The sequence below is a fragment of the Dunckerocampus dactyliophorus genome, chromosome 8, assembly GCF_027744805.1.
Source record: "Dunckerocampus dactyliophorus isolate RoL2022-P2 chromosome 8, RoL_Ddac_1.1, whole genome shotgun sequence".
In the NCBI taxonomy this organism is placed as follows: domain Eukaryota; kingdom Metazoa; phylum Chordata; class Actinopteri; order Syngnathiformes; family Syngnathidae; genus Dunckerocampus; species Dunckerocampus dactyliophorus.
In genome coordinates, this window is record NC_072826.1 from 24868396 (window position 1) to 24893236 (window position 24841).

General features: G+C 39.3%; 1 protein-coding gene across 4 annotated transcripts; it reads right to left on the minus strand.

The window, feature by feature from the left end:
• Positions 1 to 10990: 10990 nt before the first annotated feature.
• Positions 10991 to 21911, minus strand: si:dkey-28n18.9 (sorting nexin-6). Of its 4 annotated transcripts, none has more exons than XM_054785858.1 (14): positions 21734 to 21911; positions 21472 to 21582; positions 18797 to 18904; positions 18339 to 18399; positions 18156 to 18217; positions 16192 to 16275; positions 16030 to 16104; positions 15919 to 15949; positions 14804 to 14891; positions 13517 to 13556; positions 13345 to 13431; positions 12990 to 13079; positions 11350 to 11415; positions 10991 to 11278 (listed from the first exon to the last, which is right to left on the minus strand). In XM_054785858.1, exons 1-14 carry the CDS (start codon positions 21737 to 21739, stop codon positions 11144 to 11146), a joined length of 1044 nt encoding a protein of 347 aa, XP_054641833.1. In that variant the 5' UTR covers positions 21740 to 21911; the 3' UTR covers positions 10991 to 11143. The 4 variants fall into 4 exon arrangements, with proteins under 4 accessions (XP_054641833.1, XP_054641832.1, XP_054641836.1 ...); XM_054785857.1 differs by having other exon boundaries at positions 18093 to 18217; XM_054785861.1 differs by having other exon boundaries at positions 11132 to 11278; positions 12990 to 13065; positions 18093 to 18217.
• Positions 21912 to 24841: the final 2930 nt, after the last annotated feature.

Sequence of the window (24841 nt, forward strand, 5' to 3'; positions counted from 1 at the left end):
AATGTTACTGGCATGACAAGGAGATCCCACCTGAGATGTTTTCCACACGCCACAGTGGAGGGGGCGCCATCATGATCTGGGCTGCTTTTTCCTTCAATGGAACAATGGAGCTTCAGGTTGCGCAGGGGCGTCAAATGGAAGCTGGCTATGTGGAGATGTTGCAGAGATCATCCCTCATGACTGAAGGCCCTCGTCTGTGTGGTAATGACTGGATTTTTCGACAATGCTACAATTCATAAAGTCTACCTGACAAAGAGCGTCTTTCAGACGAATAAGGTCACTCTTTTGGACCATCCCGCATGTTCCCCTGATCTAAATCCAATTAGGAACATTTGGGAATGGATGGCAAGGGACGTTTACAAAAATAGACATAAATTCCAGACAGTGGATGCCCTCTGTAAAGCCATCTTCACCACCTGGAGCAACATTCCGACTAGCCTCCCGGAAACACTGGCATCAAGCACCAGAGATGATTAACAAGAATGGCGCAGCTTCTCATTACTGAGTCCTTTTGTAAATGTTATTTCTATTTTAAGGGGGTTTGCAGGGATTTTTTTACCTATGGCTTTTGATAGTTGATGAACAGCCTATTTCACTTTACTGCTTTTTGCAATAAGTTGCTTATTCAAAAAATGTTTTGTCTCACTCCCATTTCTTTTTTTGCATTTTGAAGTTCTATTTAGAACCTTCTTAAGATCCAAAAGTGCAAAATGTAAATTCTTGCATTTAATTGGTTTTAAAATTTTGATCAGTTGTGTATATAGGACATTGTTTTGGGGGTTTAGTGACCCCCAAAAGGGAGGAATTATATGGTAGAAAGACCCCACTATTGATTAATAGCGTGAGTTGCAAACTAGGCCACAAAACTAGATAAGAAAAAAAAAAACGACATACATACGCAGTCAGAATACTCTCAAAACTCAAGAATGTACAAGAATGTGTTGATTGGTCATACGTGTCTTTCTTCAAGAATGTGTTGTTGGGAAGATACAGTATCTGGTGATCCATGTCATTATTATGTGGTCAGAGCATTATTTAAACTAATGTTCAATATGTCTGAGTGCAGTTATTTAATATTCCATGACACCGGTGTTAGCAAATCTGCATTACATTTCCTTCTTTTCCGCCTCCCCCACCCCTTCCTATTTTGTTCCCCCAAACTTTTAATGAGTCATAATGTGTGTGCGGCAGTGATTAGATTTAATGAGGTGCCAACAACCTTGGCTTGACACAAGGCAGCTGCCACGTAGGCACTCGTTTGTGACAGTGCGCAGGAGAGGAGACAACGAGCCTTGGACTTCAATCCAGATGAGGCCCAATGCAAGAGAATATAAGATGAAAGCTCTCAAAGTTTATTTTTTCCTTTTTATTTCGTTTCAAACAGCCACCGTTCGTCGTGGCAAACGGTAGAGGGGAGGCTTTCATAATACAATTCTGTAGTCAAATTTTGTTCTTTTAACTCCCAGGAGCCTGAGCTCCTCCTCGATATCAAAGCTGCTTGTGAAGACAGCAGAGGTGCAATGAAGGGTGAAGTCAGATAGAAGACGTGAAAAGACAAAGTAACTATCACATAAGGTGGTTATGTTGAGCAAATTATCAAAATCAATTCCTCTGTTTGCTGTGGGGAAAGTAAGTAATTGATCCCGACACAAAACATGGCTTGGTAGTTGGTGGAGAAAGTCTTGTTGGCAGGTTCAGAGGTCAGAAGCTGCTCATGGTTGCTCATGGTTGCTCACCAGGGTTGCACACATTTCAGAAGGGATTTTGGTGAGAGAAACATCCCCAAAGCAGAATGTTTCCACCTGCATGTTTGACAGTAGTAGGGATGCTGTTGTTGTAAGACTCATATTCACAATTTCTTCATTTCAATCAAGTCAAAGGTTCAGACAAGGTTCTGTTTGTGTCTTCTTGAGCCTGGAGGATTTCAGGATTTCAATCCATGAGAGCAAAGTGTCTTACTCATGCTTTTCTTGCTGACAGTGCTCCCAACTCCCTTGATATCATGAACCAGCTTTGTCATTGTGGGCTGCTCCCTCACCTTTCTCACAATCACCCTTTCCCCACCAGGTGAAATCTTGCATGGAGCTCCAGAGCGAGTGCGATGGACTGGTCTCTTGGATTTCTTCCATTTATCAATGATCAGAATCAGCTTTATTGGCCAGTTATGATAAAAACGCACATGCAGTTAGTTGCCAGTTGGTGCTATTATTGCACCAACAATGGTCTTTGTTGATGGTTGTGGCAAATTCCAGTGTTGGGACCGACTCTTTTACAGGGCAAAAGTCCCCCAGATTCTCTTTTTCTAACATCTGTGAAATGAGTCGAGGAGTTAGGCATCTCAGCCAGAAGACAGAAAGGTTGACTCATAATGAAACTGTGTGTGGGTGTGTGTGCACGCGCGTGTGTGTGTGATTAATTAAAAATAACAGGGTGCCTTCTGTTCCAGGTGAAAGGTCTTGGTGGATGTTTTCTATCTCTGTTGTACAGTAGATAAGCACATACATTTTGGCGTACCCATCCATCGAGTGGAAAATATTTCATTCCTAGCTGTTAAATAATAAAAACTGTAATTAGTGTTATATATAGTACCTCGCATGGGATCAAATACTTATGTATATTCCCCACAGTATGCTGTAAATTAATAAATGCAGAATGACAACATAAGCCAGGCAGATTAATGATCAATAAAGCAGAGAAGCTCTTGCATATTCATGACACACATAACAATCTCCCAGCATGCGATTACAAATGCCAATAAATGTCTCACGTCCATATTGGTTCTTCTTGTAACAGAATGTTCCACTCCAGGGGTGTCCAAGCTTTTTCCAGCAAGGGCCACATAGTGAAAATTGAAGAGCCACTTTGATATTTTGTAATTAGTACATGTAACATGTAAATATGCTAAAAGTTATATATACATCCATCCATTCATCCATCCATCCATCCATCCATCCATTCTCTATGCCGCTTCTCCTCATTAGGCTGGCGGGGGCATGCTGGAGCCTATCCCAGCTGACTTAGAGCGACAGGCGGGGTACACCCTGGACTGGTCGCCAGCCAGTCACAGGGTTTTATATATATTTTTTAAAAAATCAGCGTTTCAGCTTTGTGATATACCTGCAGGTGAAAATGTCTATTGTTAGTATCACTTTCTCTCTTTTCTTTCTTTTCCCATTTTTGCTGTCTTTTTTTATTTTCTGAATATTTGAACTTTCTTCATAAATCATCTTTGTAAATTTAGTTTTCATAATATTTGGACTTTATTCCCATAATACTTACTTTTTTCTTCAAATACTTTTCTTCAACCTAATCCTTTTTGTTTCTCATAATATTACAACTTTTAAAAAATAACACATTTTTTCTTTAATATTTAAACTCTATGCTACTAAAATGATTTTTTCTTCATAACATTATGATTTTACTGTTGTAAAATTGCAACTTTTTTCTTTTTTTTTCTTTCTTTTTATCCATTACCACTGTTGTTATTGTCCAACTATTTCAACTTTCTTCTTGTAAATTTTCTACTCGTAATTATGACTTTATTTCCATAATATTTTTATTTTATCAAATTTCCCAAAAATTACAACTTTGTTGTTTTGTTTCTTATAATGTTACAACCTTAAAAAAGTATATTTTCTTTAATATTTCAAGTCTATGATATGAATGAGGTAGTTGAAACGTTTAATAACTACTTTGTAAATATTGGACCAAAACTGGAAGAAGAGATTCCAAGATTCTGGATAGTGGAGGAAAGGACTGAAACAATAGACAGGAATCCTAATTCCATGTTCCTCACTGATGTGACAAAAGAGAAAATCACTAATATTGTCAAGAATTGTAAAGCAAAAACATCAATTGATTGTAATGGAATCGTAATGGGAACGATAAAAAGGGTTATCAACGATATCATAGAATCGCCGACGTATATCAGTCATTTATCATTCCTGACATTATTTTTATCATTTCCTCATAAAATGAAAACAGCTAAAGTAGTTCCAATCTTCAAAAACAGAGACAAACATCAATTTACAAACTACCAACTAGCTTCCTTATTAACAAAATTTTCTAAAATAATCGAGAAGCTATTCAACAACAGGTTGGACAATTTTATTAATAAGAATGAATTACTCTCGGACAGTCAACATGGATACAGAGCTAACATTTCAGCCTCCATAGCACTAATTTAAATTACTGAGAAAATTCCTAATGCTATAGACCACAGAAAGTGTGTAGCTGCAGTATTTATGGATTTGCCGAAAGCTTTCGATACAATTAATCACAACATCCTAATTACAAAGTTAGAAACGTATAGAATCAGTGGGTTCGTTTTGAATTGGGTCAAAAGCTATCTAGCTAACAGGAAGCAATACACATCTGCAATTTTGAATATAACGTGCGGCGTACCCCAGGGGTCAATACTGGGTCCAAAACTGTTTATCTTGTATAAACTTGTATATAGTAATGACATCTGTAAAGTGACAAAAGGCTTAACGTTGGTGTTATTTGCAGACGATACTACTGTTTTTTGTTCTAGGGAAAGCACACAAGAGATAATTAATAAAGTCAAAGATGCAATGGCCATACTAAAAAGATGGTTTGATAAAAATAGATTATCCTTCACCCCAAGCAAAACTAAAATAATGCTATTTGGTAATAGCAGAAAGGACATGCAAGACCAATTACAGATGGATGGTGTGGACACTGAAAGGCTGAACGAAAATACATTTTTGGGGATTATAATAGATGAAAATATGAACTGGAAATCTCACATTAAAAATATACAAAATAAGGTGGTGAGAAATACCTCAATATTGAATAAAGCAAAATTTGTCCTTGACAAAAATCACTCCATACGCTTTACTGCTCTCTGGTATCTCTGGTATCAGGATATCTAACTTACTGTGTGGAGATACGGGGTAATAACTATAAAAGCAATTTTCCCTCACTAAATGTCCTGCAAAAAAGATCAGTTAGGATAATCCATAATGCCGCTTATAGAGAACATACAAATCTTTTAGTTCTAAAATCACAAGTATTAAAATTTGTTGACTTAGTAAATTTTAAAACAGCTAAAATTATGCATAAAGAAAATAATAACCTGTTACTAAACTAAACTAAAGTAAACACTTATACGCGAGAACAACGCTAAAAACTCACTGCATTTCAGTATGTGGAATCAAATTATGGAACGGATTGCGTAAGGAACTCAAACAAAGCACTAAGTAAGGTGAGCCATTTCAAGAAACAATACAAGCAGTTTGCAAGATACAAGGAAGAAGAGTCTTGAACTTGTTCTGTTATGTCTATTTGTATTTATTAATATTTATTCATTGTTATACTGATTATTATATATGATTTTTATTTATTATGATTGTGGGGAAACCCTGACATTTATATTACCACATTGATACATTACTTATCACTTATCACGAATTGTACAATGTGATGTATTCCATTGTAAATTGCATGCATGTTCAAATCAAATTAAACCATTACCATTACCAAATTTATGCTACTAAAATGATGTTATTTTCCCCCGTGATATTACACCGTTATTCTTATAAAATTATGACTTTTTCTCTACATTACAACTTTTTTCTTAATATTTTGACTGTTGTTGTAAAATTACAGCTGATTCTTCCATTTCCAGTTCTCTTGTTAATTTACATTTTTTAAATGTGCCACGGACCAATAAAAAAAAATGGCCCCAGGGCCACACTTTGGACATCCTGGTTCTACTCAAGCTGGCACGGTGTAGCGTCATTGTCGAGCTGCTCCATCGCTGCGCATTGAGACAAGCCATTCCCTGCGATTTGGACTTGACAAGCAGTTCTTTGTGCAGAGTTCTGCCTCTTCTGTCTGTAACGACTTGCGATCCTTGAGCAGATCAGCTCTCTGTGAATGTTTTCACAAACTAAAAACACACACAGCGTTGCCGTGATCTCTCCTCGTCCTTGTTCTGGGTCACGCTCAGCTAAGCCGTGCTCTCATTATTAAAGTGGGCGTGTCTGTGTGCAGTCACCATGGAAAGCAAGAGGAAGAAAACTAATGCATGGCCCCAAACCATCCCTGACTTGTTTTAAGTTGCATTCACACTTGTGGTTTGTTACTCTGGTCCAAAATAAGATACTTGGTGCATACTTTAGTGCAACCCAGTTAGTGTTCACACTGGTATTTCTATATGTTTTTCCCGTGATTTTTGCCATCTTTGGTCCGTGTAGCGTTTACATTTGAACTCAATTGAACCGAACCATACCGGACTTCACTTGCTAATGCCCTACATGCAGAACTTGCGCTGTGCGTAGGGCCTCACGATCCATGGGGGATCCCGTTATGCGCACCATGCACCCTTGCACTGTCACGTGTCAGTCCCTGGTGTAATATTATGAAGAAAAATAATGTAATTTTAGTAGCATAGATGAGTTGAAATCCAACTCATCATCAGGTGGTGATCAGTTCACAGCTCAGTCCCTCTCTTCACCCGCGTGTCCACAACTTACGGACGCAGGTCTGATGATATAACTACAAAGTCAATTATAGACCTGTGGCCTTGGTTGTCCTGGTGCCAAGTGCACTTGTGGACATCCTTTTGTTTGAACATGGTGTTCGTTATTGACAAACTGTGGTTCACACAGAAGTCCAACAACACCACACCGCACAGGTTCAGATAAGGGAGGCCGTTCCTCCCAATCACACCCCTCCACGTCACACTGTCATTGCACACATGGTCTCCTAGTAGAACTACGGCGTCACCAACTGGGGTGCTCTCCAGCACCCCTCTGATAGGCTCCAAGAAGGCTGGGTACTCTGAACTGCCGTTTGATGCGTACGCACAAAGGACAGTCAGGACCCTTTCCCCAACCCGAAGGCGCAGGGAGGTGACTCTCTCTTTTACCGGGGATGACTCCAACACGGAGGCACCAAGCTGGGGGGCTATTAATAAGTATGTGTTGGGACTGCCCGACTGCTCGTCAAGCCTTCAACTCTCACCTCTGGCAGAGCTGCGCCTGCATCCCAGAGAGGACGAGGACATCGAGTCCAGATGGGCCGTACCGTGCCTCCATTGCTGAGGCAGCTGATTGAAGCTGCGGACACAAAGTGGTCGGTGCCAGTCGTGGTGGCAAGCCCCAAACACAATGGTGGACACCAGAGGTCAGGGCTGCCATCAAGCTGAAAAAGCTCCTATCGAGCATGGATGGCTTGTGGGACTCAGAAAGAAGCTGAAGGTATTGGCAGGCCAAGCGGCACGCGACTTCGGCGGTGGTTGAGGCAAAAACTCGGGTGTGAGAGGAGTTAGTTGAGGCCATGGAGCACGAATTTCGGTTGACCTCGAAGAGGTTCTGGCAAACCGTCCAACGCCTCGGAAAGGGGTAGAAGTGCACAGTCCACACTGTTTACAGTGTGGACGGAAGCCTCCTGACCTCGACTGAGGTTTTGGAGACAGCTGGACGGTGGAAGGAGTACTTTGACGCCCTTCTCAATCCCACTTCCTTAGAGGAAGCAGAGCTGAGGTATATGGGGTAGTCAAAACACTCACCACTGGCAAAGCTCCGGGGGTGGTTTTGCCCTGAGTTCCTCAAGTCTCTGGATGTTGAGGTTATGTCTTGGCTGACACATCTCTTCAATATTGCATGGAAGTCGGGAACAGTACCTCTGGATTGGCAGACCGGGGTCGTGGTCTACCTTTTTAAGAAGGGTGACCGGAGGGTGTGTCCCAACTATAGAGGGTTCACACTCCTCAACCTCCCTGGGAAGGTTTATTCCAGGGTGCTGGAGAGAAGGGTACGACCGTGAGTCGAACCTCAGCTACGGGAGGTGCAATGTGGTTTGTGGGGTTTTTTTGGCTTCTGGGATGAGACTCAGCACCTCCAAATCTGAGGCCATGGTTCTCAGTCGGAAAAGGGTGGATTGCACCCTCCAGGTTGGGAGCGAGGTCTTGCCCCAGGTGGAGGAGTTCAAGTATCTCGGGGTCTTGTTCACAAGTGAGGGAAGGTTGGAGCGTGAGGTCGACAGACGGATCGGCGCAGCGTCTGCAGTAATGCGGTCACTGAGAGGAGCCAGTTGAGGTGGCTCAGGCATCTAGTCCAGATGCCTCCCTGGTGAGGTGTTCCGGGCATGCTCAGCCGGGAGAAGGACCCGGGTCAGACCTAGGACACGCTGGAGGTGTTATGTCTCACAGCTGGCCTGGAACGCTTTGGGGTCCTCCCGAGGTGGCCGAGGACCGGGAAGTCTGGACTTCCCCGCTGAGATTCCTGCCCCTGCGATTCATATAAGCAGCGGAAAATGGATTGGAACAGAGTTGAAAGATTAAGAAAAAAAGGTTTTTAAATTGTAATATTATGAAAAACAAACAAAACAATCAATAAAGGTGTAATTTTTGGAAAATTAGATGACAGATGATAGATAAAGTCAATTATGAGAACATTTATGAAAAGAAAGTTAAAATAGTTGGGGAACAAAACAGCAGAAAATCAGCAGTAATACGAGAATAAAGTCAAAATATTAAGAGAAAAAATCGTATTCTAATGAGAAAAAAGGTATAATTTGGAGGGAAAATAATGTCATTTTAGTGGCATAGACCTGAAATATAAAAGTTTGTTTTAAGTTGTAATATTATGAGAAACACAAAACAAAATAAAGCTGTACATTTTTGGAACATTAGGTTGGAGAATGTTCCGAAAAGAAAATGTACAAGATTATTTAAGAAGAAAGTTTAAATATTTAGAAAAAAAAAAAAACCTGAGGTTCATACTAATGATGGGCTTTTTCACCTATATGACAAAGCTGAAATGCACTTTTTTCCTGAAATACATGTACATGTATATATAACTCTTCTTAGCATATCTACATGTGTTGCTTTACAAACTATCAAAGTGGCCCTGGCATCATTTAATTATTCACTATGTGGCCTTCATCGGAAAGCGTTTGAACACCCCTGGTTTAATGCCATATTTTGGGACCACTGCTTTAGACCCACCTACCAAATAAATCAACAGCGCCTCTGCTGGTTGCAGCCAAGCTGCGCACTTCTCTTTTGCCTCAGTGGCTTTAAGCCATGATTAATCAACCATCAATTGCGCACAATCGACTCACATCTTAATAATAAATTATGTGCTTTTTTGAGTTATTCAGTTCAACAGCAAAAATCTTTTCTAAAGTGTTTACGGCGGACAAAGGAAAAGACTTTGCAGTGAGATGTAGATCTTTTATCTGCAGAAGCGCTGTTAAACGAGCTCCGCTTCCTCTCTGGCCTCTCCTCTTATGAGAGCAGCCATCTATCTCCCTCTCACTCCTTCCCACAAATGGACCACCACTCCTCCTAATTCACCCAATGGAGAGATTACAGGCCCGGAACTGATGAGACGGAGCTGGCGGCGGTTCTTGGGGTGACTCGGGGAGGGGAGGATGACATTGAGCTTATTGGCAAAAAGTGTGTCCGAATTTTAAGCTTTCGGGTTGGGGGGCCTGGGGTGGTGGATTTAAAACAAATGTGAGGGAGATTGTTGGCCTGAAAGAGAGAAAGGAAAGACAAAATGAGCTTGTCCTTGCTGCAATGTCCTTGCACAGCTGATTAACCTCTTAAACCCTGGGCTTGAGAAGCTTACTAGAAAGAGACATATCCAAAATAAATAACTTTTATGGATGCAGAGATGCATCGTCTCAAAAACATGGATGATTTTGCAATCATTGTAAAGTTGTCACGTTAGTCTTTTGTTTCGTGAAATTTTTCATGACATACACTAGTGCTTGTTTTCAACATTTGTCCCATTTAAGTACTTGTGGTTTGAACCGTTTCCTGTTTTTCTAAAATTGGTTTGAGCTTTTAGCTGACATTTTTCTGGTTACGTGGATATATTACATGTGTAAAGTGGAACCTGTTTACGTCGACATAAGCCAAGGGGGTCCAAAGTCTGGCCCAGGGGCCATTTGGAGCCAGCAGCTGTTTTTATTGGCCCATGGCATATTCTAAAAATAAAATTAAAGACAATTATTTTAAAAGATTAACAATTTTAAAAAACAGCATTAATTTTATGAGAATAAAGTCGTAATATTATGAGGAAAAAATGTAATTATTAAAATCAAAAAATAGGTTGGTTGCTTTGAAATATACAAGTAAAACATCAAAATATTATGGGAATAAAGTCATATTACAAGAAAAATTGTTTTAAAATATTTGGTAAAACAAAAAATGGAAAAACAAGCAACAAAGTGTAATCCATCCATCAGTCGTCTTCCGTTTATCTGATGTCAAGTCGCCCAGATTTCCCTTCCCTGGCTACTTCATCCAGCTCCTCCCGGCGGATCCCGAGGCGTTCCCAGGCCAGTTGAGAGACAAGTCTCTCCAACGTGTCCTGGGTCATCCCCAGGGTCTCTTACCAGTGGAACATGCCCTGAACCCCTCCCGAGGGAGGCGACCGGGAGGTATCCTGACCAGATGCCCGAGCCACCTCATCTGGATCCTGTCAATGCTGCAGAGCAGCGGTTCCACTCTGGATGACAGTGCTTCTCATCTTATCTCTATCAGCCACCTTACGGAGAAAACTCATTTCAGCCGCTTGTACCCGCGATCTTGTTCTTTCGGTCACGACCCAAATCTCATGACCATAGGTGAGGGTAGGAACGTAGATCGACCGGTAAATTGAGAGCGCTGCCTTTCGGCCCAGCTCCCGCTTCACCACAGCAGACTGATGCAGAGTCTGATAAAGTGTAATATAAGGAGAAAAAAGTGTGTTTTTTTAGGTGGACTTCCCTGACATTAGCAGGTGTTGATGTAACTGAAACTAGCCACTGCTTGCACATTTCCTGGTGACTTTGGCCAGAGACATACGCAGAATGGGCGATAATATATTTTTCATTGTTTTCCTTCATTTGTGCATGTTTTTATTTAGATTCTTCTGTTTTCATATATTTTCTTGTCTTATCGAACACAGCTCTTAAAAGATTTAAAATGTTAAGGAGCTAAGAGTGAGAAAGACAAATCTTTGGGGATTCTTCACACTTTTATTTGGTGGCATCATCCTGGTGACAAAACACCTCGGCAATGAAAGGAGTGTAGTGTGCAGATTATCAACAATCATCATCGGAGCAGCTGTCATTAACAGTGACATGTTATGTTCTAACAAAGTGGAGGTGCACACGAGGCTCACATCTCTCTAAAGGCCTGCAGGTGCTGGTTATACTGCTCCGCGGTCTCTCTGGCTGTGAGGAGCTGCTTCTCACACCAGGACACCAGGGCCTGCTGCAGCATCTGAACCCGTTCACCCTGGAAGTGCTCAATCTGCAAGACATCTCTCTCACATGAATATCCACACACGGCTTTTAAACCAATACAGACTGAAGATGTTTCACCTCTTGTTTTGCCACTTCACAAATATGATCAAACTCGGTCTCTGCCGCTTTCTTCACCTCCTCCAACTGATGAATAATAAAGAGAGTGGATCGTGCTTACAGTACAGCTTAATTGTCGGTGTTGGCAAGCACTACTCTGCTGACACCTGCTGACACAAAGGTGTCATTGCACAACTACTTCAATAGCTTTGTCTCAAATGGAATGCCCCGTTCCAGACCCAACAGCGATAAGTGAATATCTGCTAAGTAGGATTCCTTATTTATAAATGAATATTTAAAACCTTCTAAATAAGATTTTCAACATTATTAGAGCCCTCTAGACATGAAATAACACCGCTCTAGTCACCTTTACACTCCTATTACCTAGTATAGTAGACATAATAAGAGAAAGTAAGACATAATAAGACAAAAATAACACAACATGTGCTCGTGTGTGTTCCGGTGGAGAGGGATCTGATTGAGTTGTAGCATGGCGTGGGTTACAACCACAGCAGTAGCCTGTGTTAGGGATTATTGTGCCTGTTGTGAGACCATTAAAAAATGAGTCTGGTGCTTGTGCATCTCACCAAGCATTACAGTAACATTACTGACACCTGGTGACCAGTGTAGAATACTAAATTTCTTCGCAACATCTTTGAATTAGTCTTCTGAATGTCTTATATTTTTATTTTACTTCATTAAGCCAATTTTATGTTGAAAATACTTCATTTTGGCAAAAAAAAAAAAGGAAAATTTGCTTCAGTATGTATATTTTTGGCTAATAGTAGGCCATTTTCAAACACAAAACATTTATTAATCTATTTTTGAAAACCCGTGATAAGAGTGAAGCCATGAAATTCAAAGCGCAAAGTGGCGAGGGATTACTGTACCATCGTCGCCTCCACCTGCTGAGGAGACTGAGGTCCTTCGGTGTGTGCAGGACTCTCCTACGGACCTTTTATGACTCTGTGGTGGCCTCAGCCATCTTCTATGCTGTGGGCTGCCGGAGAGGGGGCAGCACGGACAAGGACAAGGAGCAGGATCAATAGACTGATCAGGAGAGCCAGCTCTGTCCTGGACGGTCCTCTGGACTCCGTGGAGGAAGTGGGGGAGAGAAGGATGTTGGCTGAGCTGACATCCATCATGGACAACACCTCTCACCCCCTTCATGACACTGTGGGTTCCCTCAGCAGCTCCTTCAGCAGCAGACTGTTACACCCACGGTGTAAGAAGGAGAGGTTCCGCAGGTCCTTCATACCGACCGCTGTCAGGCTCTACGACACCTGCACCACCTGAATCATGTTGTAGTCACTAGGTCACTTTCCCCCCTCTATAACTGTACTTATAGTATTGGGTTACTTACATTGTATTATTTTTATCTCGCTTAATGTTTACATTACAGTACTGTTTATAACAGGGTCACTTTACAGAATTATATTTTTATTTCTTGTGAAATAAGGACTTTTTATATCTTTTATACCTATTTTTTATCTGATCTTATTTTTGTATTCCTTACTTGTGTATCTTGCTCGCTGCTGTAACATGTAATTTCCCCGCTGTGGGATTAATAAAGTACAATCTAACCTAATCTAATCTACTCAGTATACCTAATGAAGTATATTGATGAAAGTATTCCATTTGAGACAAAGCCAAATACTCACAGCCGCCTTCTTGACTGGTTTGGCCTTCTCTGCATTCTTTCTGGCAGTTTCCAACTCCACCAGTTTGCAGGTCCTTCTGAAAAGCATCTCCTGCAATGGACAGGAGATGCGTGACATATAAATCATGAAAATAATGTATAGTCTCTCACAAAAGGGCAAAAGGTATTTCTTTATTAGGTCGTATTGCCAAGAAATAAAAGTCATTTTCACCGACACCTCTAAAGTATATCTAAGTTTCATTTCGATGGTATCATCCCTTGAGGAGATATAATAAAATGTTTGCTGAAATATGACGCATTTACTCACTTTAGTGAGATACTGTTATTGTACTAATGAAATGAGGAAAGTCACGCACCTTTTCCGCTTCCTGATAGCGTGACTCAAGATCCAGACCCAGCCCAAGAGTGCTGACGTCATTCTTAGCGACGTTTGTCATGTTCTTCTGCATGCGACCAACACACAGCCGCTTAACAACACATTACTGGTGCGGGAAGGTGTTTGTCAATGTCCTTACAAGCACAAATTACCTTCATCGACTCAAAGATGTCTGATAATTTCACACAAATCCTGCAAGAAGAAAGACCGCACAACATTTGTACCAATGTTTTTGTGCCAAGTTTCTCTTAGTGTATCAATATGTGGAGTAAAACTATAGAACAGAGTAGGAACTCAAGCAAAGTACTAATATAAGATGATGTCACTTATTCCTGCATTCATTGTTATTATAAATTATCTATTTATAAATCAATTAAACAATGTTTCTGACCGTATTCACTCTTGTATTTATTATGCAATAGGCTGTTTATTTATTATACAGTATTTTTTGCATTTATTTATTCATTCATTCACAAACAGAGCCGGCTGGACAGTTAGGCCAGGGGTGTCCAAACTTTATTCTACCTTTTTTTTTTCTTGTTAGAATACGACTTTTTTCTCTTAATATTTTGATGTTACTCAGTAAAATTACAGCAGTTTTTTAATTTTCCGACTATTTCAACTTTCTTCTTCTTTTTTCGTATGACTTTATTTCCATAATATTTTGACTTAATCCCCATAATATCATAACTTTTTCCCCAACCTAATTTTTCAAAAATTTAAATTTTGCTGTGTTTGTTTCTCATAATATAGCATCTATCCACCCATTTTCTATGCCGCTTATCCTCATTAGGGTCACGGATATGCTGGAGCCTATCCCAGCTGACTTCGGGCAAGAGGCGGGGTACACCCTGGACTGGTCGCCAGCCAATGGCAGGGCACACATAGACAAACAACCATTCACACTCACATTCATACCTATGGACAATTTAGAGTCACCAATTAACCTAACATGCATGTTTTTGGAATGTGGGAGGAAACCGGAGTACCCGGAGAAAACCCACACATGCACAGAACATGCAAACTCCACACAGAGATGCCCAAATGGAGATTCGAACCCAAGACTTCCCCATCTCCTGAATGTGTGGTAAACATGCTAACCACTCGGCCACCGTGCGGCCCTCATAATATTTCACCTTTAAGCTACTGAATGTAATTTGTTCTCACAATATTACATTATGCTTGTAGAATTACAACTTTTTCTCGTTAGAATAAAAACATTTTCTTGTAATATTGTAACTTTATTCTTGTAAAATTACTGCTGATTTTTTTCATTTTTACTACATTTTCTTGTTAAATTAAAAGTTTTAGAATGGGCTGTGGGACAATTAAAAAAAAGCCAGGGGTCGCAAATGACCCCCGGGTCACATTTTGGACACCGCTGACCTAAACCAATAACGTAACCATGTAATGTCGGACTGAGACCAGCGCAGTCTTACTTGGAAAAAGCTGCTTTGTCAGGATCGTCTCCTGATTCCACGCACAGATGCAGGGAGGCTGCAAAGTGCCCACAGGCCACTGCTATTTCTGCATGAACACATGAGAGAGTATTATGCATGAAAACTGATGTCAATGAAGACTATTCCATTACACGTCCCACAATCATGGTGCTAAATTTTGGCACAAAATGGCAAAATATTAACTTTATGTGGCAAAAAGTCAATATTTTGCCAGATTTAGAAATACGTCATTACCAGAATTTAAGATGACCGTGCGTATAAAAATATTTGAAAGGTATTTTCATTCATTTTCATTTTTCTTAGCTACCTGACAGACTGTTTTCTGACTTTTTGTTGATCACCGTTATCTTACACTTCATAATTTGTTCCAGTGCACCTCTTGTGTCACAGCTCTCCAGGTTACTGGTGTGTGAGTGACAGAAAGAAAAGCTCTTATTCACTTGGGAGGTAGTTGCTTGGCACCATCTTCTGGTTTGCATGAATCTCTAAACCAGGGGTGTCCAAAGTTGTTCTACCATGGGCTACACTCAGAAATGAATTGAAACATATTACTTTTCTATACTTAGTTTTTATTTATTAAACACACTGAATTCACAATATATATAGATTTAGGTTTTTTACTTTTTCTGTTTTCAGTATGGCCCGAATCCTCCTTCATCATGTTTATTTTATGCATATAATATTCCTTGGGGGCCAATAGAAATCGAGCTGTGGGCTGCACGTTGGACAACACTGCTCTAGACCCTGATAAGACAACCCGCATTATTTTTTTTTAAAAGTCAATGATAACTATAACAAGGAAGTTCAAGGTAAGGAAACAAAATATTGATAGATTTTTTTAACGGAATGATTTTTACCAATCATTTTTATCTTTTGTGCAAAACCTTTTGAATTCCTTGTGGCAGCAGGTGAATAATATCACATCTGGGCCCAATTCATGATGATGTTAATTGCAATAAAACGTCAAGAACAGCTTTTGAAAGCTTCTTTGACCCTCAGTCTGTACCCTTGAAGACATGATCAATTATTATTCAATTGTCTATGACGGTAATAGAAATGAAGTTATACTTTATCCACATTTGTCTTGTTCTTACTTTGCTCGCTCAGCACCACATCCAGGAATTTCTGCAGAAGAGAAAATGGAAAATCAAAACTGGAAGAGCGTGTCAGGTTTTTAGAAAAGCACGGATGGAGTCGGACCTCACCTCCACAGCATTTTTGGTGCTGCCGGTGAGAGCAATGTTCATGTCCCGTTGGCTTTGAAAGAAGTCGTCAACATCCTGCAGACGCAGTCAGGACGCCGTGAGACACTCTCAGGGTAAATACTGACATTCTGTGACACGCTGTCTTTTGTAAATGCTGTGCACCTTATGGCTTTCTTTTCTCATCTCTTCCACAGCTTGACTCAGTCGGTTGAAAATGTTTTTCCTCGCTCTCTGCCGACCCGGCGGCTGCATGTGGAGACACAGAATCATGCTGACTGTTCTGAAAAACCCTGAAGAACTTAGACCCATTTGTGGCAAACACAGGGGTGTTCAAACTTTTTCCAGCGAGGGCCACTAACGAAAACGAAAGGATGCAAGGGCCACTTTGCTATTTTGCAAAGCGTGCTAAAAGTTACATACTATATTTTAGGGAAAAAAAAAACTATATCTCAGCTTTATGATAAAGGTGAAAAATCATTTTAATTGTATGAACTTTGATCTTTGCTCTTTTTCCATTTTTGCTGTTGCGTTTTTTTCCAAATATTTCAACTTTCTTCTTAAATCTTTGTAAAAATTACATCTCGTAATATTATGACTTTATTGCCATATTATAACTTTTTCGCAAACCTAATTTTGTAAAAATTACAACTTTTGTTTTGTTTCTCATTCTAATTTGTCTTTCTCTTTTTTTTTTTTTACAAATAATTATAGATGTTATTATTATTTCATATTTCAACTGTACGCTACTTAAAAGACATTCTTTTCTCTTGATATTTTGATTTTATTCTCATAAAATTACATCTTTTTTTCCCTTTTCTGCTGTTTTTTTTTATTTTCCAACTATTTCAACTTTCATTATGTAATTTTTTTTTATTACCATAATATTGTAACTTTTCCCCAATCAAATTTTGTTTTGTTTGTTTGTCATAATATTATGACTTTTAAAAAAAATTATATTTCAACGCTATGCTACTAAAATGAAATTTTTTGCTTGTAATGTTTGTAACATTCTCGTAAAATTACTGAATTTATTGCATTTCTGTTGTTGGTTTTTAATTATCCAACTATCTAAATTTGCTTCTTGTAATATTATGACTTTATTCCCATAATATTTTCATCTTATTCCCATAACTCTTCCCCAGCCTAATTTTGCAAAAATTACAACTTTATTTTGTTTTGTGTGTTTGTCATATTACAACTTTTTTTTTTTTAATTATTTTTTTCTTAATATTTTGACTTTTTACTGTTCAAATTACAGCAATTTTTTCCCCTCTGATGTTGTTTTTTTATTCTCCAGCTTTCTTCTTGTCAATGTTTTTGTAATTATGATTTTATTCCCATAATATTTTCATCTTATTCCCGTACTAAAATTACAACTTTGTTTTGTTTTGTGTGTTTGTCATATTACAACTTTTTTCTTTAATATTTCAACTCTGTGCTATTAATGTTTAAATTTGTCTTAATATTTTGACTTTATTCTATTAAAATTACAGCTGTTTTCTTTCCATTTCTGCTGTTGTTTTTCATTTTCCAACATTCTTGTACATTTTTTCCTCATAATTATGATTTTATTCCCATAATATTTTAACCTTATTCCCTTATTCCTTATTCATTGTTTCTCATATTACAACTTTTAAAAAAACAACTCTCTTATTATAATTTTCCTTCAATATTTCAACTTTATGCTACTAAAATAACATTACATTCCCAAATATTACGTTATTCTCATAAAATTAAACTTTTTCTCATTAGATTACAACTTTTTCTCCTGACATGTTGACTTATTGTTGTAAAATTACTTGCCTTTTCCCTTCCTGCTGTTTTTTTTTTTCCAGTTTTCTTGTGAAGCTGTTTTTTTAGAATCTACCCTCCACTTACTTGGTTTGCATAGAAAATATGCAGTGTCTCCCACCCCTGCCAGCCATATTCTGGGATAGCAGCATGACTGTCACATGACAACCACTCCAAACTGTCAAGTATTATATAATTTACACACACGTGGTGTGTTTTGACGCAGCTCATGGATTGGATCTGAATAGATTGCGCAATGTGGCCCTCCTCACCTCAGAGCTGGTGAGGAAGATCTCCAAAGATTTGTTTTTGCTGAGTATGTTATGTGCTGCCACCTGGTGGATGAAGGTCTCCAGTGCTGCACAGTATGGCTGCAACTCTTCCAAAGCAAGGAAACCTACAGGAAAACAATTTAGCTCAAACTATCAAATATTCCAGTCACCAAACAGAGAATGATATGATTCTAATTTCTAAGTTCCAGTGTAAATTCTAAATATTTTATTAATAGACGTGCTCACCCAGCTGTTTGACGGCTTTTGCTGATGCATTCACCTGAGCCTTTGCAGGAAGAGGAGGAAACTTTGGGGGGAAATAGGAGCACAGTTTTACAAAGACTCATTGTTTTCCAAGACAATGCTGCATTTTTTCCATTGAATTCTTTTTGCACACATTTTATAGAATAAATACCACACAACCCCCACTACACACACTGGTATCACAGTCCAGGAAGTGTTGCACAATGAAATATGCTTCCTGGTGTGATTCTTCTGCACTGACTTATGAAAAGTCAAGCAGACAAAACTACTAAAAAAGTTACTATTAAGTAGCTGACAAACAGGAAGCTCTAAAATCCCTATTATCTTGATTGTATCTGCAGCCACAGCGTTCAACCTCGAGTCCTATCTAATCTAGTCCTAATCCTGATACTCTTTACATAGAAATGTGTCAAAAAAATAAATTCAGTGGGACTACTGACAATGACCCCTTGTATTCCGGGCACATCCTCTTGAGTGAACAGCTGCTGCTGCAGCCATTCAAAGTCTTCATAAGTCCGGTCCACGTGGTACTCCCCTGTTCCAGACAGCTGCACCCGACAGGAGAGACAAGCGTGAGAATGGATAGACAGAGGTTCACGTCTTGGGCTATATGGGCAGACAGATGTTTACATTACGAGAAAATGGACTCCAGATGTTGATATTATGCCTGAATGGATAGGCAGATACAGTATGTACATTACATTATGTTTTATAATATACAGTCAAACTTGTCTATAGCGGCCACTAGAGGGAGTCTGCCAAAGTGGCCGCTATAGACAGGTGGCCTCTATAGACAGGTTGGCGTCCAGTTTGAATGTTGACCAGGAGAGGAAAAAAAAAGAAAAAAAAAAAAGGGAAAATAATAATAATAATGTTGACCAGTAGAGGGCACTGCGGACTGCTGATAAAAGTTGTACAGCACTACTAGGCTTGTTATTATCATGGTTCATGGTTTTAATCCTGAACATGCATGAGTCAAACAGTAGCACATCACATAGTACAATTCACAATTTTGCATGTCCAAAAAGGAGTAGGAAGAAGCAAAGCTTATTTAATCCTACCCCTCATCAGTTTCACATCAGTTGCAATACATTTATTCACCTCTTGTTCTTCCACGGTCTACATGACAATGTAGTGCAATCATAGCCAAGGTTTTTACTTACTAAAAGGAAGCTAGAGGCTTAATAATAACTGATAACTGATAAAATACTTCAGTTAAGTACAACCGAACTCAGTTTTGCTCCCGCTGCCGCATGCATGCTAGCATATGTTTTTTTTTTTATTGTAGCGTCGCTGGGAGCACGTCCTGTTCCCAGCCTAATTTGCGGTAATGTTTTGGTGCAAATGCTAGTTACAGTTACATGTTACATGTTTGACCAGGAAATAGCAAGCTCAAAAGAAGACAGATTTTTTATGTGGAACAACTGACAGTTTGTGTGGATCTTGTGAATGATTGTGACTGAGCTAGGACTCAGTAATTAAAGTCTACACACGACGCCTTCATTGATTGAAAAACAAAACTTTTTCGTGCATGAAGCTTCTACTTGAGTCGGTAATTTGGCCGCTATATGCAGTCAGATATTGACCAAGGGAGACAAAATGGGTGGCTGCTGGCTGCATTGGACAGGTGACTGCTATACATAGGGTCTATAACATGTAAATTTGCTGGAGGGGATTTTTCAGTGGCTGCTATAGGCAGGTGGCCCTTCTATAAAGGTGGCCGCTAAGACAGGTTTGACTGTACATACATGAATGGATAGGCAGATACAGTATGTACATTACAGTATGTGAGCATGGGCATCACATGCTTTATAATATACGTACATGAATGGATAGGCAGATATATTCATTATGTGTGAATCTATAGACAGATGTTTAAACAATGTGTGAGTGGGCGAACAGATGTTCAATATGTGTGTGACTGGATAAACAGATGTTTAAATTGTGTGAATGGACAGATGTTTATATGATGTGTAAATGGATACACAGAGCTTTTCCTGATGTATGACTGGACAGGGAGATGTTGACATTATCTGTGAATGGACATCAGATGTTTATATTATGCGTGAATGGATAGACAGATGTCTAGATTGCGTGAATGGATAGCCAGAGGTTTACATCACGATTTATGCGGGCAGACAGATGTTGACAATATGCGTGAATGGATAGACATATGTTTAAACTGTGTGAATGGGCGGACAGGTGTTCACTTTGTGTGTGAATGGATAGACAGATGAAATTGTGTGAATGGGCAGACAGATGTTGACATTATGTGTGACTGGATAGACAGATGTTTAAATTGTGTGAATGGACAGACAGACATTTATATTATGTGTGAATGGGCGAACAGATTTGGGTGAACACACTTTGTGTGTGACTAGATAGACAGATGTTTAAATTGTGGGAATGGACAAATGTTTATATGATGTTTCACTGGACAGGGAGATGTTGACATTATGTGTGAACGGACACCAGATGTTTATATTATCCATGAATGGATAAGACAGATGTTTACATTGTGAATGGATAGCCAGAGGTTTACATCACGAGTCATGTGTGCAGACAGATGTTCATTGTGTGTGAATAGATTGACAGGTGTTTAGGCTATGCCAGTAGATACTAGAGTGATAGAGTTTACCTGTTGTGTGAATGGTTCGGCATGCTGTATTTATGTGTACTGTAGCGGGATAGACAGATGTTCACATTATGTGTGAATGAACATGTGTGGATGACCGACAAGAGCTTATTCAATGCTACGCCTTCTGTTTTTCAGCACTCACTGATAGCCGTATCTGTGTGTGAATGGACAGATGATCTTTACATTTTGAGAGAATGAATACACATCTTTACATGCATCTGGGTTAAAATTTAGCCCTGCAGGACTTGCAGGTAGCTGAGCAGTGCGGTGCTTGGCGCGGCGGGCCGCTCCTTGCACAAAATAAACACAAATCTTTATCATGAGATGTTTGCTGAGCAGATACATTTCCAGGACAGCATCATCAAATGGAAAACATGTCATCCTGACACTTTTGTGTGAACTTATTTACTCACTAGACTCTTACTTCTGTCACCTCACATTTGAACATTTGTACTGCTTTGCATGGAGTTGTCTTACTTTTTGAGAGACAATCAGAAAGGTGAGTCCATCCCCGTCTTTGAGCACCTCTGTAACCTTGACGCCGTGACCATGGACGCTCAGAGTCGACTCCTCTTCTTTGGCTTCTTTCTGTCAAATCAAACACACCATCAGCTGCAGCATGAACCGCTGTTTAATCAAAAATAACACTTCTCTATGTCCATGGATGCATGGCTCTGTGTAAATGGCTGTCACATGACTGTCAGCTGCTGCCATAATAAAGGTTTTCAGGTGCACTCACCATCATCGTCAATGTTTTGCAGTCTCCCGTTTTCAGCTTCAGGAGAATGTCTTTATGTGTTCATAAAAATGCATAAAAGCTGTCAAGATCGTTTCTCTCTTTTCTCTTGAGCTGGAATTGCTGAGAAAGCACAGGATATCCTTTGGGTCAAAGTGCACGCTGGCTTGATGAGAAATAGGAGTACAACTGTGCCAAATTCTAAAGTGCTGGCCAAGAGGGAAAAAAGAGGAGTGAATGTTGTGTTAGTCAGTAACTTTCGACACACCCACACAGGAAAAAGGGGCATGATGGCCCAATTGGTGATCTGTAAAGAAGCATTGAATTTACAAGATATCCAATAAAAGATAACACACACTCGATACTGAAGATAAACTTTATTATTAAAGGACAGTACATGTTATATATACAGCACTTGTCTTGTAGTATTCATCATCGTCATCCCCATACAAATCTGCGCTTCCTTGTCCTCAGTCCCAGTGGAAGTGCAGCTCCTCGCCAAAAATATCAGTAAATACGTCCTCGTCCAGGTCCCCAAAACAGAAGAGGCAGCTGCTCTTGTCTTCATTTGCGGACTCCAGCAAAGCATTGTTGCTCAGGAAAGCATCAAGGCCCAGCCTGTCATACAGCCTCCTCTTCTCCGTGTCAGAGAGCAGAGAGTACGCTTGGGGACAAAGAGGAACAAATATTCTGCAATGAAATGTTTTGGCACTATATACTCTTCTGTCCCTAGGGGGATAAAATAGAGGGATTGCACAATACATACTGTAGCTAATATAGGTACATCTCAAATTAGAATATGGTGCAAAATGGTGGTTAGGTAAAGACCCATTGTGTTTTCAGGATCTATACATGTCTTAACTATGTAAAACTATGCAAAATTTGAATGAAATAAATAAATGTGTTATTAAATGTGCCATTAATTCATGAACTAAATAATCTACCATTAAATAACGACTTAAATATGTCATTAATTACATTAAATTGAAATTAAAATACATAAATGTGTTATTAAATGTGCCATTAATTCACTAAATAAATACACCATTAAATAATGACTTAAATGTGCTAGTAAATAAAACTAGAATTAAATATACTGATGTGTTATTTGATGTGGCATTAATTCACAAAATACACCGTTAAAATGTTTTATCTGCCATTAAATAAAATTGGAATTAAAAACTTAAATGTGCTGTTAATTCACAAAATACATTCACCATTAAGTAATGACTTAAATGTGTCGTCACTTGGATAAAATTTGAATTAAATACATACATGTGCGATCGAATGTGCCAGGAATTTTTCTCTTTTCCATCTTAGAGTACAGGCCCAAAGTTTGGACGCACCTTGTCATTCAATGCGTTTTCTTTATTTTCATGACTATCTACAGTGTAGATTCTCAAAACTATGAATGAACACATGTGGGATTATGTACTTAACAATAAACGTGAACAAACCCCAAATATGTCCTATATTTTAGATTCCTCAATGTAGCCACCCTTTGCTTTTTTGATAGCTGCAAACCCTTGATGTTCTCTCAATGAGCTTCATGAGGTAGTCACCTGAAATGGTTTTCACTTCACAGGTGTGCCTTGTCAGTGTTACTTAGTGGAATTTATTGCCTTATATATACTGGGTTAATTAATGGGTTCTATGTCATGTTGCCACTTTTTTTTAGATGGACTTATTTTCCTTTCTTAGCATCTTAAGCCACTATATAGCTGTTACCCCCCAGAATGAAAAATAGTATGGTCCTGTCAGCCTCTACCTGAAGTGGCCATTCTATGCTAACATAGGGACACACAAACAAATGCAACCCTTCATTATTTTTTTTGTTAATCAACCTTGGCAGAAGTCTGTGAGCGTGTCATTCATTAATCTATTTTTTTTATCAATAGGAAAGCATTTACTTTATTTTGTTTTAAAAAAGTGCGCGAATGCTAAGAGCAGTTAGCATGCTAATGCTAAAGCTGTTTTCGCTACACACCAGAGCCATTGCATTTTGTCTATCAAAAAACCTGGTCCACCTCCCAGACACCCTCAGTAGGTCCCCTACTATGAAAAATGTACTTTTTAATGATGTTAAATGTACCCCGATAGATTGTTTTTGAGAATTCAAAGAAAGAAAAATCTATCATCTCCCTCACTTGTTAGCTCCAGAGAAAAGTCGCTCAACACTCACTTTTGAGGTTGTGGCTTTTCATGACATCATAAAGGAAAAAACTCCTTCCTCGTGGACATACCCACATTTGACCTGCCCCCTGGCCAGATGAACCCACCCCATGTACATTTCATGATACATTAACATTATTGCATATTTGTCACAAATAAATGTTTCAGATCATCATGCAAATTTAAATATTAGTCAGTGACAGCACAACTAAACACAAAATGCAGTTTTAAAATGAAAATGCAAACAAATCCAAACCTACATGGCCCTGTGTGAAAAAGCGATCGTCCCCTAAACCTAATAACTGATTTGGCCACCCTTACCAGCAACAACTGCAATCAAGCAATAATCAAGGTTGCAATAACTTGCAGTGAGTCTCTTACAGCGCTTTGGCCCACTTATCTTAGCAGAATTGTTGTAATTCAGCCACACTGGAGGGTTTTTCAGCATGAAGCGCCTTTTTAAGGTCATGCCACAGCATCTCAATAGGATTCAGGTCAGGACTTTGACTAGGCCACTCCAAAGTCTTCATTTTGTTTTTCTTCAGCCATTCAGAGGTGGACTCGCTGGTGTCATTTGGATCATTGTCCTGCTGCAGAACCCAAGTTGGTTTCAGCTTGAGGTCACGAACAATTGGCCGGACATTCTCCTTCAGGATTTTTTGGTAGATCGCAGAATTCATGGTTCCATTTATCGCAAGTCTTCCAGGTCCTGAAGCAGCAGAACAGCCACAGGATCACCACACTACCACCACAACATTTTACTGTTGGTATGATGTTCTTTTTCAGATGTAATGGGACACACACTTTCCAAAAAGTTCAACTTTTGTCTCGTCAGACTACAGAGTATTTTCCTAAAGATCATCAAGATGTTTTGCGGCAAAATTGAGACGAGTATTAAAGTTCTTTTTGTTCAGCAATGGCTTTCGTCTTGGAATGCTG